Genomic DNA, 24721 nt, shown 5'->3' with positions numbered 1-24721 from the left:
GGAGACAGAGGGCAGTACCAGCTGAGGCTCCCCCAAGAGAAAAGGACAGTTTCTGGCACCAGACAGAGTGGGGTAACAACGACAGAAACCCTAGAAGGAGGTGGCAAAAGAGGAATAGCAGGTGGGGACGCAGGGAAGTACACAACCTAGACGCCCCATCCTCCTCCGAAGGGGAACAATTATATAATATTACAACGAAGAAAGCAGAACCCATTAGGATTACCCCACGGGTGAACGGGCGGCCGACAATAATGGAAATAGACACGGGTGCGGCCGTATCTGTAATGGGAGTGGCAGCATTTAGAAAAATCAAAGATGGACTCCAGCCACTAACCCTAACAAAAACGTCGACAAAACTTAAAACCTACACGGGGAACCCCTGGAAGTTCTAGGCACGACTCATGTACCTGTGGAATATGAGAAACAATTGCTCAGATTACCGTTGACGATAGTAGAGGGCTCCGGACCGAGCTTAATTGGACGGAACTGGCTGAAAGACCTAAAATTAGATTGGATGAAAATTTTCCAGAGTGGAAGCGGGCAGTTGAGTGGAGTATTCCAAAAATACCCGGAGGTCTTCCAGGAAGGTTTGGGGGAAATCATAGGAGCCAAAGCAACTTTGCACGTGGACCCAGAAGCCCTTCTGAAATTTTGTAAGGCCAGGCCGGTACCTTTTGCATTAAGGAAGAAAGTAGATGATGAAATAGAAAGGTTACGGCGCGACAGCATTATCAGGCCAGTACAATTTTTGGAATGGGCAGCACCGGTGGTACCAATTTTGAAGCCAGACGACTCGATACGTCTCTGTGGAGATTTCAAACAGACAGTAAACAAATACGCTCTGCTGGACAAATACCCAATCCCGAAAATAGACGACCTATATGCCAAATTGGCAGGTGGGCTTTTGTTCACGAAACTAGACATGAGCCACGCCTACCTGCAGTTAAAACTGGACAAGGACTCCCAGACGTTCGCTACAATCAACTCCCTGAAGGGCCTTTTTCGTTATACTAGGCTACCTTTTGGAGTGTCATCAGCCTGCGCTATATTCCAACGTACGATGGAAAATATTCTGCAGGGATTACCGCAGGTGGCGATTTATTTGGACGCTGTCTTAATCACGGGTAGGACAAACAGGGAACACTTAAGGAACCTGGAGGAAGTGCTCAGGCATTTCGCAAAGGCAGGCGTACGGCTAAAAAGGGACAAATGTGTTTTTCTGGCCCCACAAGTGACGTACCTGGGATATAAAATAGACGAGTCAGGCTTACATCCATTAGAAGACAGAGTAAGGGCAATAAAAGAAGCCCCAGCTCCCACCACGGTCCAGGAGTTACGATCATTTCTAGGGTTGGTAACCTATTATGGAAAATTGATTGAAAATAGGGCGTCCATCCTAGAACCCCTCCACCAGCTACTAAAAAAGGGGCAAGAATGGAAATGGTCCGCCCGCCAAAACCGAGCATTTAGGGACATTAAGGAACAGCTGTCATCCGAAAATGTCCTAGAGCATGATGACCCAAGGAAGGAGTTGGTGGTCACTTATGATGCATCCCCCTACGGGGTAGGAGCCGTCTTAGCCCATAGAGGAAGGAATGGGGAAGAACGGCCAATAGCCTATGCTTCGAGGACCTTGGCGATGGCTGAGAGGAAGTACGCCCAAATCGAGAAGGAAGGACTGGCGGTGATATTCGCAGTAAAATAATTTCACCGGTATCTGTACGGGCGGAAATTCACCATAGTGATGGACCATAAGCCGTTATTAGGGTTATTAAAAGAAGACAAGTCAATACCCCCAATTGCATCAGCTAGAATCCAACGCTGGGCGTTACTACTGGCGGCATATAGATACGTTCTGGAGCACAGACCGGGAACGCGAGTAGCACATGCAGATGCTTTGAGCAGACTTCCCCTCCCGGACACTCCGCCGCAAATACCAAAAGTAGAGGAGACAGTAATGACTCTAATTTTTTTGGACACCCTACCAGTAGACGCACAACATATTTGGTTGTGGACGCAAAAAGACCCAGTTTTAGCCAAGATGAAGCATTTACTGCTAACAGGGGAACTGGAAAGACCAGTGGAGCCCCAGATACACCCATACTGGAGCAGAAGGGACCAAATAACCGTAGAAGACGGTATCCTATTATGGGGAGCCCAGGTAATCGTCCCAGCCCAGGGCCGTCAGGCAATCTTAACTGAGTTACATCACGGACACCCAGGGGTGTCTAAAATGAAGATGCTAGCTCGAAGCTACGTTTGGTGGCCAGGTTTGGACACAGACATAGCAGCCTTGGTACGTCGGTGCCAGGAGTGCCAACAGGGGCAAAGAGTGCCATCAGCGGCGCCATTTCACCCATGGGAATGGCCAGGCAGACCGTGGACCCGCCTGCATATTGACCACGCCGGCCCTTTCATGGGCTCAATGTTTTTGGTGATAGTGGACGCCCACTCTAAATGGTTGGACGTCCACCGGGTAAGCACGGCAAGCACAGCATCGACAATTGAAAAGCTCAGGGCCTCATTTGCAACACATGGACTGCCGAAGGTATTGGTGTCGGACAACGGAACGGCATTCACAAGTGGGGAATTTAGAAAATTCCTGAAGGAAAACGGAGTCTGTCACATCAAAACGGCCCCTTACCATCCAGCGACCAACGGCCTGGCAGAGAGAGCGATCCAGACACTTAACGCGGTACTCAAGAAGCAGCTGGCAGCGTCAATGGACACAAAGCTCTCCCGCTGGCTGTTTGATTACAGGACCACACCGCATTCCACAACGGGCATACCGCCAGCTGAACTCTTAATGGGAAGGCAGCTGCGAACGAGGCTGAGTCTCCTTTTCCCAAATTTAATGGGGAAAGTGGCGAAACAACAGGAGGCCCAACGCAGGGGGCATGATAATTGTCGGCAGCAGAGACATTTCCAGGTGGGGGCACCGGTTTGGGTCAAGAATTATGGGAATGGACCAACGTGGGTCAAAGGCACGGTAGAGTCCCAAACAGGGCCCATATCCTATGAGGTTTCAATAGGAGGTAAGGTGCTGAAGAAACACCTAGACCAAATAAGGGCAGCGGAACCACACCTGGAAGCAGGCGAAGCAGGACCGCCTCAAGCTGGGATAGCCCAGACGGAAAGGATACCCACACCCCAGCCCCGAGCAATTTCTCCAGAACCCGTCATCCAGGCATCAGAGTCGGAGATGGACACACTCGACGAGGCCGCCGCGACACCTCTCCCCGAGGAGGAGGAAGAACAACTTCCAAGGAGCTCGTCAAGGAAAAGACGGGCGCCTATAAGGTACACCCCGCCCACTTTGGAGAACGTCCCGGCGGACGACACAGAGGTGACAGACCCAGACATGAGGAGCAGGAAGAAGCTCAGAGGAATACCAGCTGGCAGGAATTCCTCGGACCTTGGGGGGGAGGGGTGTAATGAACTCCAATTGGCTTTATTGGTTGGCCAATTGGAGTATGAGCTCCCTCAATGTTAGCTCATTGAGGGAGCCCATATAATCAACTGTGTAGGCTTTGTGAGCAGTCTTAAGTTGACGACTGCTAGCAGCACTGTTTGTAGCTGCTCCTGTAATATCGTTATTGTAAATAAATATTGGTGTGGTGACGGAACTCCTGCCTCCCGTGGATTACTACAGTTTACCCCCCAGTCCTGTCACCTCCCCCCGATCTGAAAAGGGCCGCCCCTGAATATTGAATCTTCCACTTTCCTGCCCTTTGCTGAACGTGGTTTAAAAACAGGGCCATCCACTCCTGCCTGACTGCCCACAACAGCCGTTTTAATTATTTAACCATCCTTAAAGTTACAAAGCCAGTGCACAGAGTGATAAGGACAAACCTTAATCTATCTCATTGCTTGCTCCAAAAAACAATTCAATTCAAATTCAATTTGAAGATCATGGTCTCCACAAGAGAAATATACAAGATCCAAGCAGCAGGGTAGCATGGTGGTTAGCGTCAATGCTTCACAGCTCCAGGGTCCCAGGTTCGGTTCCCGGCTGGGTCACTCTCTGTGCAGAGTCTGCATGTCCTCCCTGTGTGTGCGTGTGTTTCCTCCGGGTGCTCCGGTTTCCTCCCACAGTCCAAAGATGTGCGGGTTAGGTGGATTGGCCATGCTAAATTGCCCGTAGTGTCCTAAAAAGTAAGATTAGGGGGGGGGGGGGGTTGTTCGGTTACGGGTATAGGGTGGATACGTGGGTTTGAGTAGGGTGATCATTGCTCGGCACAACATCAAGGGCCTGTACTGTTCTATGTTCTATGTTCTAATAAAGATATTGCACCTCATCCTGGGCTTGATCTTAGTGGGACAGCATATTATGAGAGTGAATGGTAATGATCCGTATTGACCCTTGATTACCTAATTAAATATGACAAGTGGACTGCCAATTGTGGCACCCACCCTCCCACCCCCCATGTTATGGGGGTGAGCTCAGGGTGGATAGGAAACTGGTGGTGGGGGCACCTGACCTATTTTGCATGCCCTTTTTCCAGAAACACGAGCCAGCATGTAAAATGTAGGCCTTGGTGAAGTAGAATCATCTGATACACTCTTCCTCACTGAGCTCCAGGGAAGAGAATTGCTCCTTGGGCAATCTGAGCCGATACGTCCTCTGTTGAGAGTCCTCCTCCCTTTTACCCTTCTTCCTCTTCCAGCAGCTTCTCCAACCCTATGTGATCTCTGCATATTTATCCCTGTCATCCCCACATGGGGAATGCATAAAACCCCATCCACGTCTGGGAGCATGTGATTTATGTAAAATTCTTGAGATCAGGATACAGTCTGACTGCACTTTCCACACCACTGCCCGTAGATGTTAGTGGGATTCACTCAAAACTTCCCCAATCGCAGCAACCATCAATAGAAGTCAATCAGCACCCCGAAAGAAGTTGATGATTTCCTTTCAGCAGCAGTGACGGAGGGGTTGGTGGGGTTGCTGAACACATATTCAGCTCTGTTACCTGAAGCACTGAACTCCACAATTGCAACTGATGGAACCATCAATTCAGCGAACATGTGTAGTTGGATCTGAACAGAGGCTTTAATACACTTACAACAGAGCCAGCCTATTCGTCGTTGAACTTCAGATGAACTGGCTCTAAGGCACTGATCTTTATACATCGGTCCCAGGGGGAGGAGTCCTGGGTGGAGCCAAGGGAGGAGCCCAGTACAAACTCTTGCGTACTCCCAGAACAACTCCCCCTGGTGGTCGGATAGTGCAACTGCACTTACAATGGTGGATAGTGAACATATATACACGGAGTTATATTGGCAACTATATATAGTGTGAATCGCATTCACCACAGCAACATTGATGTCACATCAGTATCATAAGCAGATTCCCACTGTGAGCTGCGCTCTCTCCATACCTCTGGTAAATGCTTCTTGCTAATGTCCGGTGGAAAATTCTGGTCCCTCGCCGGCGCACAGGTTTCCCGGTGACGAGGGATGCTCTCAACAGGAAATCCCGTTGATAGTGGCGGGATTGTTAGATCCCTCTGGCGGGACGCTTACAGCGGCGAAAAACACACGGCGAGCGGGTGGGAAAATCCTGCCCCTGAGTTTCTGACTCAGAGTTGAGAGCATGACGAGAATAATTTTTTCCGGCTTTTCTTTTTTAAATTTAATTTAACTGGTTTCTGTGCACATTTAAAATCTTTTGTGCCTGTGTTTCTATGTGATTTGAGAGGATTAACTTCTCTGGTAAACAATATTTTAACTGTTCTGTTAATGTTAAGGAATTACTTTAAATTTGGGACATTACGCCCCTCGACAGAATCTCTTGATTTGTAACACCTTCTCTTCGATTCTTCGCAACTGTTTTGTAGGCTGAACACATTGTTGTTGGCATTTTGCCCATTGAGGTACTACATTGGATTATTCCTTCAATTGTACACTTATTTCATAGAAGTGCCCACATATTTTATTTTTAAATTTTAATTTCAATGGAATTGCATTGTTGTGCCGAGCTATTGAACAAAAATTAAGAGTTATTTCTGAAGTTCAAAACATTGCAGTTTTCACAACTTCAGGGTATCCCAAAATATGTTCCACAAATTATGGGCGGGATTCTCCGCGCCCACGGCGCGCGTTTCTCAGCGATGTGCTGTTCCTTGGCAGTGGAATTCCCGGTGCCTGTCGATGGCATTTCCCATTGAAGACACCCCACGTCGCTGAGAAACCCGTGGGCAAGGGTACGCTGCCGGCGGTAACACAGAATCCCAACGGCCGGAGAGTTCCAGACTACGTCTTTTAAAATTTGGACACTGTTGTAATGTCGGAAACACAGCAGGCAATTTTCACACTTCAAGCTCCCACTAGCAGCAATATGATAACGATTAGATAAACTATTTTAGTGATGTTAGTTGAAGGATAACTATTGTTCAGGACACAATAGAATTAAAATTTAAATAGAATTGATAAAGGGATGTCTTAACAACCACTCATGTGTATATTATTGTTTATTTGCACTCATACATTTTCCAAGGAATCTTTTCTATGGTACAACAATTATAACATACAAAAGTGACAAACACTAACTTTAGCATTGTAATAAAAGCCATGACCCTTGCATACTTTGCTTTTGGACTAGCCAAAGATTATTAACCTTCCAGCATTCACAATGTGTTCGCGGGTGGCCTGCCCATTAAATGTTTCTTGGTGTTCAGTTCCGGTTTCAATAGAATGATATAAACCTTTGGAGCAAATATACAGCTAAGCAAACCAAAACTGGAAGACAATATTGCAAATATCTCCACAGCTACTGTGTGCTTTCCAGAGTTGATGTAAACTGGAATGAAAGTTATCCAAACGGCACAGAAAATCAGCATGCTGAAGGTGATGAACTTTGCTTCGTTGAAGCTATCTGGCAACGCACGCGCTAGAAATGCAAGAATGAAGCACATGACAGATAGTAAGCCGATGTAGCCCAACATGGAATAAAAGGCTGTTGCTGACCCCACATCACATTCTAATATAATGGTTGCACTTTGATGTTGAAAATTTTTGGCAGGATATGGGGGTGATAAGGTCAACCAAAGAATACATATCACAACTTGAATTGAGGGCAGGGAAAATATAGAAAGCCTTCGCTGCAGAGGGCCAAACCATTTGCCCACATCATTGTTTGGAAGCCTTGCATTGAATGCCATTAACACCATGATTGTTTTCCCAAGGATACAAGAAATGCAAAGGACAAACACAATAGCGAATGCTGTATGTCGCAACATGCAGGACCAGATCGTTGGTTGACCGATGAAGAGAAGAGAGCAGAGAAAGCAGAGTACCAATGAAAATAAAAGAAGGAAGCTTAACTCAGAATTGTTTGCTTTGACAATAGGAGTATTCTTGTAATGGTAGAAAACAGCAATAACAGCCATTGATATACAAGCACCGGATATGGACAATGCTGTTAATATGATCCCCATGGTGTCTCCAAATGACAAAAATTCAATTTCCTTGAGGATGCATTTGTCTCTTTCTAGGTTTGGCCAGTAATCTAAGTGGCACGTCAGGCAATCCACTGCATCTGCAGGAAACAACACAGAATATTTTTCCAACAAATTTCCAAGACAAATCTATCTATATTTATCAAACCGACCGAAAATAGGAGACACACAACCTGCCCAAAAATACTTACTTCCTTTCACGACTTTTGGGAATGTTTTCTAAGAACATTTGCCGTTGTAAAATACAGCTCCGTGTTTCCCATTCAACAATCAGGGTGTGAAGTATGGAATCTTATGACACAGAAAGAGGCCATTCAGTCCACCATGCCTATATTGAGTGGAATTTGAAACCATTTCCTCAAGTTTTATCTGACTGTTTAACACCCCAATACTCGCTTGAAAGTTTACAGACATCCTACAAATTGTCAGTATGGAGTTGGTTTGTTCCTCCATTGATCAATTGTGACTTCAACTGCTCAAAAATAATCGGATGGGAGTGCTGAACCTATTTGTGGGTTTGGCATACTCAACTTGTACCCAAATGTCATCAACACAAAGTACAGGCTTATCTGCTAAAATATTTTAGTTACACGGAGAGATTAGCAAAACTAGGATTGTCCTCCTTTAGGAGGAGATTCAATAGCGGTGTTCCAAATCAAGAAAAGTTTTGGTAGAGTTAAGAAGGAGAACCTGTTCCCACGGGGATTAAGAACTACTCAAGATATGCAAGTTTAAGGGGTTGACAATAAGCACATGCAAAATGATTTTTTTAAATATGGCAGTATATTATGACCTGGAATGCATTGTTTCAAATGATGATGGATTTAGATTCAAAAGTAACTTCCAAAGGGAGTTGGGTAAATACTTGACGGGAGAAAATTGCTGCACTTTGGCAACAGTGTAGGAATGTGTAACCAGTTAGATAACTCTTCAAACTTCTAGAAGAGGCACAATATGTTTAATGTCCTCATTGTTTGCTGGAAACTTCCATGATCTGGAAATATCTATAAACTGTGGCACTCAAAAGATCATTTTAATCTACATTCTGCAGTATAAAATGCAACTATCTCCTGCTGGAGTTAAGTGTCTTTGGAGTTGTTTGCTGAAGTTCTCTGCCCCAGGAAGTTGTGGATGTTGTTGATGAGTATATTCAAGGCTGAGAGCAAGGTTTTTTTTTGACACTCTAGGATTGAGGGATATGGAAATTGGATGGGAAAGTGAAGCTAATATTTACTCTTGTCAAAAAGAAAAAAGATGCAGATGCGAAGCACTTGAGGAATAGACAGGCTGGTGGAAAAGATTAAATCACATGGGGTCAGGGGGGAACTAACTGGATGGATTCAGAATTGACTTGGCCATAGAAGACGGGGATGGGACGTTTCGGCGTGGCCAGTTCGGCGTGGCCGATTCGGCGGGGCCAGTTCGGCGTAGCCGATTGGAATGGGACGTTTCGGCGTGGCCGATTCGGCGGAGGAGTTTTTCGGCGGAGGGACGTCAAATTAGTTATACAGTAGCGCTTCCCATTGAGAGTCTACTGGGGGCGGGGGGAGAGGTCAGACCCCCGTAGACTCTCAATGGGAAGCGCTAGCATAGATTTTTAAATACCCCCATCGTGGATCTAATTAAAACAGTGTCAATTTCAGCGGCCGGAGAGGGAAGCTGCTCTCTCACTGAAGCAATCAGCGGCCGCTGAAATTGACACTGCCAGCTGCTCTCTCTCTCCAATCCAACTTTTAAGTTTTAATGTTTCTGATTGGAGGGAGAGAGCAGCGGGCAGTGTCAATTTCAGCGGCCGCTGATTGCTTCAGTGAGAGCAGCTTCCCTCTCCGGATCAAAGTGAGCCGGCCGCTGAAATTGACACAACTGACAGTTGGGGTCCATAAGCTCCCCCACGGAGCACCAAACCAGGTCTGACTTTATATTTGACGCCGAAACGTCCCTCCGCCGAAAAATTCCTCCGTCGAATCGGCTACGCCAAACTGGCCACGCCGAATCGGCCACGCCGAACTGGCCACGCCGAAACGTACCAAACCCATAGAAGACAGAGCGTAGCAGTGGAAGGGTGTTTTTCCGAATGGAGGTCTGAAACTAGTGATGTTCTGGATCAGTACTGGGACCTCTGCTCTTTGTAATATATATAAATGACTTGGAAGAAAATGTAGCGGGTCTGATTAGCAAGTTTGAGGATGATACTAAGATTGCAGGAGTTGAAGATTGTCAGAGAGTACGACAGGATAGGGATGGGCTGCAAACTTGGGCAGAGAAATGGCAGATGGAATTTAACCTGGACAAATGCGAGGTGATGCATTTTGGGAGATCCAATTCAGGTGGGAGCTATAAAATAAATGGCAGGACCATCAGGAGCATAGACACAGAGAAATCTGGGCATGCAGGTCCACAGATCGTTAAAAGTGGCAGCAGAGATGGAAATGGTGGTAAAGAAAGCATATGGCATGCTTGCCTTCATAGGACAGGGTATCGATATAAAAGTTCAAACATTATGTTCCAGTTACGTAGAACGTTGGTTGGGCCACATTTGGAATACTGTGTCCAATTCTGATCTCTGCACTACCAGAAGGATGTGGGGGCTTTGGAGAGAGTGCGGAAAATGTTTACCAGGATGTTGCCTTGTATGGAGGGTATCAGCTATGAGGAGAGATTGAATGAACTGGGATTGTTCTCCCTAGAGAGACGGAGGCTGAGGGGCGACCTGATAGAAGTTTATAAAATTATTAGGGGCATAGATAGAGTGAACAGTTGGAGGCTTTTTCCCAGGGCGGGATTGAAAACCACAAGGGGACACAACTTCAAGGTGAGGGGGAAAAGGTTCAGTGGAGATGTGCGGGGAAAGATTTTTACACAGAGGGTGGCCTGGATTGCATTGCCAGGTGAGGTGGTTGAGGCAGATATGTTAGCGACCTTTAAGACTTATCTGGATAGACCATGAACAGACGGGGTATAGAAGGATACAGGTGGTTGGTCTAGTCGGGACTCGGGATCGGCGCAGGCTTGGAGGGCCGAAGGGCCCGTTCCTGTGCTGTATTATTCTTGGTTCTTGAAGATCAACCATGATCTTATTGAATGGTGGCATAGGCTCAAAGGGTCGTATGGCCAACACGTGCTCCTGTTTCGGGCTGGGGCTGGTTTAGCTCACTCAGCTAAATTGCTGGCTTTTAAAGCAGACCAAGCAGGCCAGCAGCACGGTTCGATTCCCATACCAGCCTCCCCGGACAGGTGCCGGAATGTGGCGACTAGGGGCTTTTCACAGTAACTTCATTGAAGCCTACTCGTGACAATAAGCGATTTTCATTTCATTTTTCTTAAGTTCTTATGGAGCATTGCACATGGCAATTAAGGAGGCATGGGAAAGAAATTTAGGCTGGAAAACAGATTGCCAATGTGCCCTGGACCATTTTCTATATTTTCACAAGATCAATTTAATCCTCATACTTATTTATAAAGGTTTGAAATTTAGACCCATGTAATGTATTATGATGCTGCTAAAGAGCAGCCTTTTCAGACATGATCTAAATAGATACATCACAAAACCAATTAACATATAGCTTGTCCTCAAAGTCCACAGATATGTTTGTGGACAGACAGATCAGGATAGATAGATAATTTGGGCAGCACGGTGGCACAGTGGTTAGCATTGCTGCCTACGGCACTGAGGACCCGGGTTCGAATCCTGGCCCTGGGTCACTGTCCGTGTGGAGTTTGCACGTTCTCCCCGTGCCTGCGTGGGTTTCACCCCCACAACCCAAAGATGTGCAGGTTAGGTGGATTGGCCACGCTGAATTGCCCCTTAATTGGGGAAAAAAATAATTGGATACGCTAAATTTATTTTTAAAAAAGGATAGATAGATAACTAGAGATAGATAGATGTATAGATATAGATGAATAGATATAGATGGGTGGATAGACAAATGGATAGATGGGTGGATAGGCAAGTGGATAGACAGATGGAAAAAAAGGTGGACAGGCAGACAGATAGATAGGTAGACAGATAAATAGACAGATAGATGAAAGATAGATAGATAGATAGATATACGCACCAGTTTCATTACTAATTTCACCTTCAGCACAGGGTATACAATCATAACAACAAATTGGCTCCCCTGTTCTGGCTCCTTTTCTTGTTCCAGGCAGACAAGATTCACTACACTTTGCCTCAATGACCTGGATGGGAAATGAACAATACGTTTCAATTTTATTAGAAGTCTATTTTGTGCAGGAATACAGATAATGTTTGTTTGGCCTTGAGAAAATTACGAAATTTGTTTGATTATCTGCCACATGTAAAAAATTAATCTGATGACTGGTACATTGATACAGAATAGCTTTCACTGTTCTATGATGCAAATTTCAGTCATTTTAACATTACAAATGAATCACGGTATTTGTAGTGATATCATTGTGTTGTAATTCACCGACTGGCAGCAAAAACAACATATGAAATGAAAATCGCTTATTGTCACGAGTAGGCTTCAATGAAGTTACTGTGAAAAGTCCCTAGTCGCCACATTCCGGCGCCTGTCCAGGGAGGCTGGTACGAGAACATCTGTACTGGTACATCTACCTGTTCTCCTGCACAACGGATTTCACTTGGACTGAGCAACATGAGCAAGAGTGGAAGTAGTTCAAGACTTCACTGACCACCACGGCAGGTCTCACGTTTTTGACCCATCGAAGCACATTAAAGTGTCAACAGACATGTCCAAAGATGGTCTGGCAGCAGTTCTTCTGCAACTCTAGCCTGATGATTGGAAACCAGTGGTGTATGCATCACGATCCATGGTGACAACAGAGCAGAGGTATGTTCAAATTGAAAAAGAATGCCTGGGTTTAGTTTTAGGCTTGGAGATATTCCACGACTACGTCTATGGGCTTCCACAGTTGAGACAGATCATCGTCCTTTGGTTAGCATCATCAAAAAGAAATCTCAACGCTATGACTTCAATCTCATCTACATGCCAGGCAAATATTTTTTCTTAGTAGATGCGATATCAAGAACACCGATGTAAAGTATTGGTGGTGATATTACTGAGGATGTTGATCGGCTCGTCAATTTTATTTCCATACTCCTACCAGTATCAGATGCGAAATTACGTGAGATCCTCGAAGAGACCAGGAAGGATCAAACTCTTCAAGAGGTTATGAGGAACATCAACTCACATTGGCCCAGAGGTCAATGTATGGAGTTCAAAAATATAAGATCTGAACTCAGTATCATTAATGGAGTAGTACTTAGTTTGAACAGAATAATCATACCTCAATCACTTCGCAAGGATGTAAGAAAGAGGGTACAGGACGGATATCTTGGGATTGAAAAATGTAAACGGAGAGCTCGTGGCTCTGTTTACTGGCCAGGTATAAACCAGGATATTGAAAGGATGGTCAGCTGTCGTGACACATGCCAGACACATTGTTGCAAGCAAACAAGAGAACCTGTGCAAATGTCTGATTTACCTACAGCACCATGGCAGCAATGATAGAATCATAGAATTTACAGTGCAGAAGGAGGCCATTTGGCCCATCAAGTCTGAACCGGTCCTTGGGAAGAGCACCCGACTTAAACCCATGCCTCCACCCTGTCCCTGTAACTCAATAACACCACCTAAACCTTTGGACACGAAGGAGCAATTTAGCATGGCCAATCCACCTTACCTGCACGTCTTTGGACAGTGGGAGGAAACAGGAACACCCGGAGGAAATCCATGCAGACACGGGGAGGAAGTGCAAACTCCACACCGACAATCACCCAAGGCCGGAATTGATCCTGTGACCCTGGCGCTGAGAAGCAACAGTGCTAACCACTGCACCACCATGCCGCCCTTGAAAGTAGCTATTGATCTCTTTCGCCTACGAGGGAAAGATTATTCAGTGATCATAGAATATTTTTCAAAATATCCCAAAGTGGCTCTCCTGTCAAGCATAATGGCAAGCAGTGTAATACAGCATACAAAGTCAATTTTTGCTTGACACGGAATTCCACAAGTCATTGTCAGTGACAATGGTCCTTGTTTTAGCTGTAAAAGAGTGGCAACGCTTCAGAGTCACGCATGATTTCAATCAGGTCACGTTGAGTCCGTTGTACCCTCAAACCAATGGAAAAGCCGAAAAAGGTGGACATATTGTTAAGCAATTGTTGACGAAAGCAATGGACAGCCAATCTTATCCATATCTCTCACAATTGAGTTACAGAGTGTCACCATTGTCACATGGTACATCGCCAGCAGAGTTACTCATGAATAGAAAGTTGCGAACCACACTTTCATACTTTGCAAAGGAGGAGAATGGAGTGGTACTGCAGGAAATGCAAAACATTAAAGAGAAACAAAAGCAGTTATATGATAGTGTCAAATGATTTACCACCTCTGAGTAATGATTTAAAAAAAAAAATTTAGAGTACCAATTCATTTTTTCCAATTAAAGAGCAATTTAATGTGATCAATCCACCTACCCTGCACATCTTTGGGTTGTGGGGGCGAAATCCACGCAAACTCGGAGAGAATGTGCAAACTCCACACGGACAGTGACCCAGAATTGAACCTGGGACCTCAGCGCTGTGAGGAAGCAATGCTAACCACTGCGCCACCATGCTGCCCTCCTCTGAGTAGTGATGATATTGTGAGAGTAGAAGATTCAGGCAATTGGTCTAAAAAAGCCATTGTACTTGAAGAAGTAGCAGTCGGTCCTACAATGTACAGACAGAGGATGGGTTGGTTTTAAAAATAAATCGTCGCGCACTTTTGAAAACCAGAGAAGACTTTCACAACACCGTGATGGATGACGAATCTACATCTGAATCAACGCAATCTGCAGTGTCAGATCGTTCAGCAGTTCCTGAGCATGAGAATGTCAGGGAGAACATTGAATCTAGAAGTTCTGAGCAGAAAGGTCAAACCTTGAGAAGATCAACCAGGATCAGAAGAATACCTAATCGACTCAATCTGGCCACACGGAGACTCACTTGTATAGAAGTGAATGTTAAAGTCAGCTGACCTCAGACTGGCTAGAGGAAGTTGAAGAGAGAGGTTGCTTCACATGATTTTACTGTTTCTCATCTGTTGTCTTGTATATAGTTTACCCACAGTTAAAGTGAATAAATTGTTCATAACTTTAGCTAATAATAATAATCTTTATTAGTGTTACACGTTGGCTTACATTAATACTGCAATGACGTTACTGTGAGAATCCCTTAGTCACCACACTCCGGCGCCTGATCGGCTACACTGAGGGAGAATTCAGAATGTCCAAATTACCGAACAACACGTTTTTTGGGACTTGTGGGAGGAAACCGTAGCACCCGGAGGAAACCCACGGAGACATGGGAGAATGTGCAGACTCCGCACAGACAGCGACCCAAATGAGAATCGAACCTGGAACAATGGCGGTGTGAAGCAACAGTGCTAACCACTATGCTACCGAGCTACATGTGTTCTTGTAATAAATCAGGCCATCTAATGAGAACATTAAAGTATTACAAACACCAGAACTGATTAATTAAAATCTCTGCTGCCATCATCACTCTATTTGCATGAATCATTTGTTAGATTAATTATGTTTCTGGTTCTCATTGGGGTAGATTTCAACATTGTGCGATTCAAAATGGAGGTAGTGAGTTGGCAGACCTTATATTGCTCGTTCCATCAAAATGGGGAGAGTTGTAAAATGGGCTGTCAACTCACTTTTACCTGATTCGCAATATTGAACAAAGGCAAGATCCAAATCCACTCTGTACTATCTTTTGCTTGTCTATCCCTTGATCTTTATCATTATTATAGCAGTGAATACTAGTTTGTTGCTGAATATAATCCTTATAGCCATGGTGGCTTTGGCCACCCAAAGCTTTGGATTCACTGAATAAGATATTTCCATAATTGTGCCTTACCATTTTTTCTCCTCCACTCCACACTATAACTTCCTCCTCTATAACAAGTTGGCTGTCTGTACCGACTGATGCATCATACTGGCCAACTTTAATGTACTTCATATTCCCATTTGGGACCCGCTGCCAGTTCAGGAGATCATAGGTTGCTCGAGGATCACCATTGACATCGAATCTTACTTCATCTCCAAATGCAGTTGTAAATTTCACCTTCTTTAAGTAATGCAGGACCTTTGCAAAGAAATCACAGAATATTATTTCATATTTTGAAACCTGTTATGTTTAAAACCAACGTTGTATGATTTAAATTCTCTATGAAGCTGAGGTTATGCTGTGACCTACACCTGAGTTTGGAGTGGCTTTATGTGTCTTTTAGATATTAACCTCTGAGTCACAAGTTCATGGGTTCAAGTCCCACTCCAGAACTTCACCATATATCCTCAGCTGGCACTTCAGTGAAGTGTCGAGGGAGTGTGGCACCATTGGTGGTGTCACCTTTCAGATGGGCATCTGACCTCTCAAGTGGAAGTAAATAACCAGATGGCACAATTTGAATAAGAACAGGTGAATTCTGATACCGTGGCAATATTTATTCCTCAACAAAAAGCTGAAAGAGATGCTCAGGTCATTTATTCCATTACTCTTTCTGGGAAGTTGCTGTGCATGCTGGCTCCTGTGTTCCCTACATTTCAAAAGTGACTTTACTTCAATAGTGGTTCATTGGCAACTGTTACATCGATGCAAGTTCTTTCTTTCTTTGAAATTCACAAATGGCAGCATAATTCTGAAGTCTGTTTTTTATTCTGGAATGGACTAAAGCCAAATGGTCGGATAGTCAAAGCTGGACAGACTGGCAACTTTCTAAACTCATATAGGAAACTTTTTAATGGTTTGAGAAGAGACTGCATATTTTGTTAACGAATGTAGCTTTGTCTGTATTTCTACTGCTGGCAATTGCTACTCTTCATGTTCCACTGCTATTGGTTTCAGATCAATAAATTAATCTGCCTGGAGCCTAGTCTGAAAATCTAAAAGTTTTCAAATGTATCTATCATAGAACATACAATGCAGAAAGAGGCCTGCACCGACTCACTAAGCCCGCCTTCCACCCTATCCCCTTAACCCAATAACCCGTCCTAACCTTCTTGGACACTAAGGGCAATTTAGCATGGCCAATCCACCTAACCTGCACGCCTTTGGACTGTGGGAGGAAACCAGAGCACCTGGAGGAAACCCACATGGACACAGGGAGAACTTGCAGACTCTGCACGGACAGTGACCCAGCGGGGAATTGAACCTGGGACCCTGGCACTGTGAAGACGCAGTGCTGTCCACTTGTGCTACCGTGCTGCCCGTCCTTAAGGTACTATATTTGGCCATACATTTTAAAATTTTAAGGAAAGTATGAAGAGAAAGAAAATATGCTCATTTCAGAGAAACTGAAATATTTGATGGTAATTAGCTTCTAATTGGTAAAGAAGGCGGCACGGTAGCACAGTGGTTAGTGCTGTTGCTTCACACGCCATGGTCCCAGGTTCGATTCCTGCTTGGGTCACTGTATGTGCGGAGTCTGCACGTTCCCCCCGTATCTGCGTGGGTATCATCCGGGAGTTCCGGTTTCCTCCCACAAGTCCCGAAAGACGTGCTTGTCAGGTAAATTGGACATTCTGAATTCTCCCTCCGTGTACCTGAACAGACGCCGGAGTGTGGCGACTAGGGTCATTTCACAGTAACTTCATTGCAGTGTTAATATAAGCCTAAACTTGTGACACTAATGAAGATTATTATTATTGTTCTCATTTCTATAGTGCCTACCATAAGGTCAGGTGTCTCAACAGGCTTTGTAAGCAATACGTACTTTTGAAGTGTAATTAGATTTGTAATGTAAGAAACAAGGCGGCTAATTTGAGCTCAGTGGGCTCCCTCAAATAGCAATGAGGTAAGTGACCAGATGATTTTCTTTAGATAATACACTAATGTAAAAACAATACACTGTGGATGCTGGAAATCTGAAACACAAGACATAGGATAGATGGTAATGTCACTGGACTTGTGCTCCAGGTTAATACCCAAGGGGTATGTGTTCAATTCCCATCATGGAAACTGTGCTATGTAAATTCAATTGATACATTTTAATGATGGCTATGAAACTATCATTTTTAAAAAACTTATCTGGTTCACCTCTGTCACTTCAGGGAAAAAATCTACCATTCTGACCTGTGTGTCTCCCAACCTAAAGCATTGTGGTTGACTCTTAACTGCCCTCTGAAATGGTCCAGTAAGCCAGCTCAGTTTAAGGGGAATTATGAATGGCCAACAAATGCTGGCTGTACCAGTGAATCCCACACCCTGTGAGAGAATGAAAAATAAACTCAAAAAACTCAGCGGGTCAGACAGCATCCGTGGAGAGAGGCAGAGGTCGATGACCCTTCTGATGAAAGGTCATAAGATGCTGGCCGACCTGCTGAGTTTTTGTTCTTATTTGCTTCAGATGTTTGTCAAGGATTAGATGTTGTCCAGGATATCAAGAATAATAATGACATGGGACCTTTATCTCAATTGCTTTTCTGTAAAGCAAAACTTGAATTGCATTTTGTTGTGACACTCGCCAATTGCGCGCCTGATTATACATTCATTGGGATTAGTATAACTGAGTGCAACCAATAGAAGGCAATCACCAAAAATCCAGGGTGGAATTGGGAAGAAACCTGTTCACCCAAAGAGTGGTAAACTGGACAGGCATATGCAGGTGAAGGGAATGAATGGTTACAATGGCAGATTTAGATGAGGAAGATGGTGTGGAGCAAATACACTAACATAGACTGGTTGGGCTGAATGGCCTGTTTCTCTGTTCTATATCCTATGTAATTTTCTGTGTAATCTTACAGGGCATTGTAGGTACATTGAATGGAATTTCAATTTCATATGGGCCAGAACTATCCGCCCATTAGGATATTCTATTCTCACTGTCAGTGCACCTCGCCGCCTGGTGGCGTGGGATGGCCTTCAATGGGAAATCCCATGGAGAAGAGGTAGGAAAAAAGGATCCCACTGCCAGCGAACAACGTGCTGCCAAAAAACACACGGGTGGGGAATCGGAGGATCCCTCCCATGATTAGTAGATAGATGACCAGAGAATTTATACTGTAATTTTTTAATAAAAATACAACTTACCTGCCAAGGTTTGAGTTTTGAAATGTCTGGGCATGTTTCATTGACAAATGGCCCTTGGCCTTTTTTACACTGTAACATATTATGGATGGAATGGGCCACAGCATAAACAGCTCGATAAGTATTATACGAAACTCTCAATTGTGTTTCATCAGTGAATGCATTTTGGGCAACTTTTAAATCTTCTTGCCCAGTGCACAAATGTTTTAAAGGCCCAAGCCTTGCATTCTCTGTGTCGTTGTGTGATGTCCATGTGCAGTGAAACACAGCTTCCCAAAGCTGCTTAATATATTCATTCCCTGGATAGTTAGATGGATGGAGCCTGACCAGGAACTGTTTAATCCCTGGAATATCGGCCCTACGAATTGCCAATCCCAATGTCCCACCCATAATCTCGGAATTGGCTGCCGTTGACAGCAGTGCTGCTGTGCTCCAGGCTTCACTCGCTAACCATTGCAGTCCAGTGACATTCTGGCGCACAAGTTCTTCCACCAAGAAGTTCAGGTCTATCTCTGGAGCAAAGACAAGAATAACTTTGACTTTTGTGTTTTTAATGAGCTCAACTTGATGCAAGATTTTCTCCTTGTCATTAAATTTGGGAAGATATTCAGCGAAAGCCACGCAGGCTCCAGTTTTAGTGACTTCTTCCACGAAGGCGGAAATTCCCAAGTGGCCATAATCATCGTCAGATCCAAACGCCGCCAGCCAGGTCCAACCAAAATGTTTCACCAGCTGCACAAACGCTGCGACCTGAAAATAATCGCTGGGTATAGTTCGGAAAAAGGTTGGAAATTCCTTTTTATTGCTGAGGCATATGCATGACGAAAAGTAACTAATCTGTGAAAACATCAAAAAGAGATTAATTTTTTAGTTCAATACCTTCATCATTCAGGAAGACCAGCCTTCAAAACGTCCCTTCAAGAAGAAGCAGATTTTCAGTTTGCTGCCACAATGTGAAACTGGCATTACGGATTGGCCGACTGTTAAAGGATCCCACTCGGTTCAATCACTATTGAATTCAATGCAAAGTCAAATTGAGCAGGGCTCTGTCATGAGTTCCACATCATCAGTTTTATGCCCAGGTTGGGAAGGTGCAAGTCTTACCTTGGTATTCATGTGCACATTCAGAACAGTTATGAGCCGCAGATTTGGACAAGTTTGCTAACTAAGAATAATGTCACAGAATCACAGAATTGTTACGGGGCAGCACGGTGGCGTAGTGGTTAGCACTACTGCCTTATGGCGTTGAGGTCCCCGGTTCGATCCCGGCCCTGGGCCACTGTCCATGTGGAATTTCCACATTTTCCCCATGTTTGCGTGGGTTTCACCCCCACAACCCAAAGATGGGAACCGATGCAGGAAGTCTGAAGGTGGTAAAATAGGGACAGAAACAAAAGGCAGTAAGGGGGAAAGAGTAGGGCAGAGAAGCCATAGTCAAAAATCAAAACGGGCGACAGTACAAGGTACAGTGACTGAGGAGGTATAAAAGCCAACATAAGTGTACTTTACCTGAATGTTCGTAGCATTCGGAATAAGGTAAATTAGTTGATGACGCAAATCATCATGAATGACTATGATTTAGTGGCCATTACTGAAACATGGTTAAAGGATGTTCACGACTGGGAGTTACATATCCGAGGGTATCAAACTATTCGGAAGGACAGTGTGGATGGTAAGGGAGGTGGTGTAGCTCTGTTATTTAAGGATGACATCCGGGCATTAGTAAGGGATGACATTGGTGCTCTGGAGGATAAGGTCGAATCCATTTGGGTGGAAATCAGGAATAGTAAGGCAAAAAAGTCACTGATTGGAATAGTCTATAGGCCACCAAATAGTAACATTATGGTGGGGCAGGCAATAAACAAAGAAAAAACTGATGCATGTAGAAATGGTACAGCAGTTATCATGGGGGATTTTAATCTACATGTCGATTGGTTTAACCAGGTCGGTCAAGGTAGTCTTGAGGAGCAGTTTATAGAATGTATCCGCGATAGCTTCCTGGAATAGTATGCAATGGAACCTATGAGGGAACAAGCAGACCTAGATCTGGTCCTGTGTAATGTGACAGGATTGATTAATGATCTCATAGTTAGGGATCCTCTCGGAAGGAGCAATCACAATATAGTGGAATTTAAAATACAGATGGAGGGTGAGAAGGTAAAATCAAACACTCGTGTTTTGTGCTTAAACAAAGGAGATTACAATGGGATGAGAGACGTGCTAGCTAAGGTAGACTGGGAGCAAAGACTTTATGGTGAAACAGTTGAGGAACAGTGGAGAACCTTCTAAGTGATTTTTCACAGTGCTCAGCAAAGGTTTTTTCCAACAAAAAGGAAGGATGGTAGAAAGTGGGAAAATCGATCGTGGATATCTAAGGAAATAAGGGAGAGTATCAAATTGGAGGAAAAAGCATACAAAGTGGCAAAGATTAGTGGGAGACTAGAGGACTGGGAAATCTTTAGGGGGCAACAGAAAGCTACTAAAAAAGCTATGAAGAGTAAGATAGATTATGAGAGTAAACTTGCTCACAATATAAAAACAAATAGTAAACGTTTCTACCAAGAGATAAAACAAAAAAGAGTGGCTAAGGTAAATATTGGTCCTTTAGAGGATGAGAAGGGAGATTTAATAATGGGAGATGAGGAAATGGCTGAGGAACTGAACAGGTTTTTTCGGTCGGTCTTCACAGTGGAAGACACAAATAACATGCCAGTGACTGATGGAAATGAGGCTATGACAGGTGAGGACCTTAGAACATAGAACATAGAACACAGAAAAATACAGCACAGAACAGGCCCTTCGGCCACAATGTTGCGCCAACTTTTGTCCTAGATTAAGAACAAATTAATCTACACCCCATCATTCTACCGCAATCCATGTACCTATCCAATAGCCACTTGAAGGCCCCTAATGTTTCCGACTCAAGTACTTCCACAGGAAGTATGCCCCCACTACTCTCTGGGTAAAGAACCTACCTCTGCTATCCCCCCTATATCTTCCTCCATTCACCTTAAATTTACGTCCCCTTGTAATGGTTTGTTCCACCCGGGGAAAAAGTCACTGACTGTCTGCTCTATCTATTCCCCTGATCATCTTATAAACCTCTATCAAGGCGCCCCTCATCCTTCTCCGTTCTAATGAGAAACGCCCTAACACCCTCAACCTTTCCTCATAAGACCTACTCTCCATTCCAGGCAACATCCTTTCACCTTTTCCAAAGCTTCCACATCCTTCCTAAAATGAGGCGACCAGAACTGCACACAGTACTCCAAATGTGGCCTTACCAAGGTTTTGTACAGCTGCATCATCACCTCACGGCTCTTAAATTCAATCCCTCTGCTAATGAACGCTAGCATACCATAGGCCTTCTTCACAGCTCTGTCCACTTGAGTGGCAACTTTCAAAGATCTATGAACATAGACCCCAAGATCTCTCTGTTCCTCCACATTGCCAAGAACCATACTGTTAACCCTGTATTCCGCATTCATATTTGTCCTTCCAAAATGGACAACCTCACACTTTTCAGGGTTAAACTCCATCTGCCACTTCTCAGCCCAGCTCTGCATCCTATCTATGTCTCTTTGCAGCCAGCAACATCCCTCCTCACTATCCACAACTCCACCAATCTTCGTATCGTCTGCAAATTTATTGACCCACCCTTCAACGCCCTCATCCAAGTCATTAATGAAAATCACAAACAGGAGAGGACCCAGAACTGACCTCTGCAGTATGCCACTGGTAACTGGGCTCCAGGCTGAACATTTTCCATCCACCATCACTGTCTGACTTGTATCGTTCGCCAGTTCGTTATCCAACTGGCCAAATTTCCTACTATCCCATGCCTCCTTACTTTCTGCAAAAGACCTTGAGATGATTGTTATCACTAAGGAGGTAGTGATGGGCAAGCTAATGGGGCTAAAGGTAGACAGGTCTCCTGGCCCTGGTGGACTGTATCCCAGAGTGCTAAAAGAGATGGCGAGGGAAATTGCAAATGCACTAGTGATAATTTACCAAAATTCACTGGACTCTGGGGTGGTCCCGGCGGATTGGAAATTAGCCATCTATGACTGTATAAGTCCGAGTCCTGCTAAATATATTTGTGCCTTTATGTACACGTGGATTCAGTGACATGTGAAACAATACCAGTGGAATTTGTATCCAAAACAATACCGAGAAACAGACCAAATATCTTCCCTCCCAGCAGGTTGTCAGGGTTCAATGTGAAATTGTTTTGACGTGGTGTGATGCATCACTTCAGATTCTTGGTGTGATTCAACCCATGGTCCAAACTGGCACTTATTGCTGATCTCACTCGTTACCTGGAACCGGACAAAAAGGGTCAGACTGGTTTGGTGCTCGTTAAAGTTTGTGCTAAGGTATAGTGTTTAATCAAAATAGAGAGAGCATTAGTCTGCATTAAACTTGGGATCTTCATATTTAGAAATCCGATTCTGTCGGAAATTTGGATTCTCCAGCCTGTCGCCGAACGCAATTTTGCCGTCAGCAATCGAAGAATCCAACCCCAATGCGAGAACAAGTATTTTCACGTAAGGGTTGGGTTCCGGGGATAAAGGGGGTATGGTGGAGGAGTGGGGCTTGGGTGAGGTGCTCTTTCAACGTGCCGGTGCAGACTCGATGGGCTGCATGGCCTCCTTCTGCACTGTATATTCTATGATTCTATGAACGAAGTGCTCAAAACTGGATGTTGATATGACTCAGAGTGACTGAGGAACATTGGATTCAGGAGGCGGCCATTCAAATTGTTTGGGCCGAGCTGCTCGTGTTCGTTTTAACTGTACCTCAAGTGCATTTTGACATCTTTGCTCCTTAGCTTTAACAAAAAGTTACCAATCTCAGCCTTAAAGCATCAGTGGCCTTCGCCTGCACAGATGTTTGGGAAGGGATGAGTTCTAAACTTCAGCTACAGTTGACCTCCACGCTACTGACAATGTTGCTAACACTTACATGTTAAATGTTTTATTGCTTACCATTGGTATTCCAAAGAGCCCCGCTGTCCTGGCAATGGTTATGGATTGTGTTGAGCCAGCATCTGCAATAAGTGCATGCACCGGAGAGCCTTCATTGCATCTCGAGAGCGTAACATTTTCTTCTTGGCCATTAAGAATTGTCAGGGCTGCTCTAAGAGCCAATGCTGGAGTGGCACAGGAATCATAAATCTTGTAGCCCAGCGTGATATTGGGAAGAAGCGATGGGTCATTATTAATTTCTTCAATGGCAAAGATCATCAGTTGAACCCAGCGGAAAGCTCTCAAGTTAAATCTGATGGAAACAAAGACATTTTGACTCTGAAAAAGTCACGGAATCGTAAGTATTCATATAGCTGGGTCTATCATACACTGACACCAGAAAGACATACTGAGTACGTGCATTTGTATAATCACAATTCCAGCTCTCAAGAAATAATGGTGTATAGTATTTCAGTGACAAGAGTCTATTCGTAAAATTATACATAAATAGTGCAGCTCATTATTTTACTGAGTCTGATGTGAATTTCTATCTATTTCATCAAGAAATTTTTTGAGAGACAACTGAAATGTACACTCAGTGAAAATGGCCCTCCTTTATAACAGCATCTCCTTTGGCTCAAGATCTGTCCCACAGCCCTCTAGGTTCTGACTCCTACCTTAGTGACCTCTCTTCCTTTCTCTGCCTTCACCTCGCTTGAACCTACTCTCTGGAATTTCTTCCTGAAATATCTTTGAATCTCTGCTTCTTCCTCCACTTCTACACAATGACATCGTCAAGAAGACGGCAATCTTGCAGACTGGCCATTCTTCCTGTCGGAATTTCTCCAAATGGAGAAAATCAAATCCGCCATCCGTGGGTTGGAAGACGGTTTCCACGGAATGTGGGAGCCATTGGGGCAGCATGGTAGCATTGTGGATAGCACAATCGCTTCACAGCTCCAGGGTCCCAGGATCGATTCCGGCTTGGGTCTCTATTTGTGCGGAGTCTGCACATCCTCCCCGCGTGTGCGTGGGTTTCCTCCCACAGTCCAAAGATGTGCAGGTTAGGTGGATTGGCCATGATAAATTGCCCTTAGTGTCCAAAATTGCCCTTAGTGTTGGGTGGGGTTACTGGGTTATGGGGATAGGGTGGAGTTGTTGACCTTGGGTAGGGTGCTCTTTCCAAGAGCCAGTGCAGACTCGATGGGCTGAATGGCCTCCTTCTGCACTGT

The 24721-nt window shown here is 44.5% G+C and overlaps 1 protein-coding gene and 1 pseudogene across 1 annotated transcript; one reads left to right on the top strand and one right to left on the bottom strand.

The window, feature by feature from the left end:
• Positions 1–236: 236 nt before the first annotated feature.
• LOC119976319 lies at positions 237–2965 on the top strand (annotated as a pseudogene).
• A 3664-nt stretch (positions 2966–6629) lies between these two features.
• On the bottom strand, positions 6630–23783 carry LOC119975997 (extracellular calcium-sensing receptor-like). The gene is made up of 5 exons (XM_038816014.1): positions 23511–23783; positions 18526–19359; positions 15355–15582; positions 11516–11639; positions 6630–7540 (listed from the first exon to the last, which is right to left on the bottom strand). Exons 1-5 carry the CDS (start codon positions 23766–23768, stop codon positions 6630–6632), a joined length of 2355 nt encoding a protein of 784 aa, XP_038671942.1. The 5' UTR covers positions 23769–23783.
• Between the last annotated feature and the right edge of the window lie 938 nt (positions 23784–24721).

The sequence above is a fragment of the Scyliorhinus canicula genome, chromosome 13 (assembly GCF_902713615.1).
Source record: "Scyliorhinus canicula chromosome 13, sScyCan1.1, whole genome shotgun sequence".
Classification (NCBI taxonomy): Eukaryota; Metazoa; Chordata; class Chondrichthyes; order Carcharhiniformes; family Scyliorhinidae; genus Scyliorhinus; species Scyliorhinus canicula.
This window is presented reverse-complemented; position numbering and strand designations above follow the sequence as displayed.

Excerpts from the sequence above, each read along its gene's own strand:
- LOC119975997 (XM_038816014.1), bottom strand. The coding sequence starts at position 23,768 with ATGATCTTTGCCATTGAAGAAATTAATAATGACCCATCGCTTCTTCCC. Across the intron at positions 19,360-23,510 it reads GGCTCTTTGGAATACCAATG|ATTAGTTACTTTTCGTCATG; the intron begins GTAAGCAATAAA and ends ATGTTTTCACAG. Across the intron at positions 15,583-18,525 it reads CAAAACTCAAACCTTGGCAG|GTCCTGCATTACTTAAAGAA; the intron begins GTAAGTTGTATT and ends TTCTTTGCAAAG.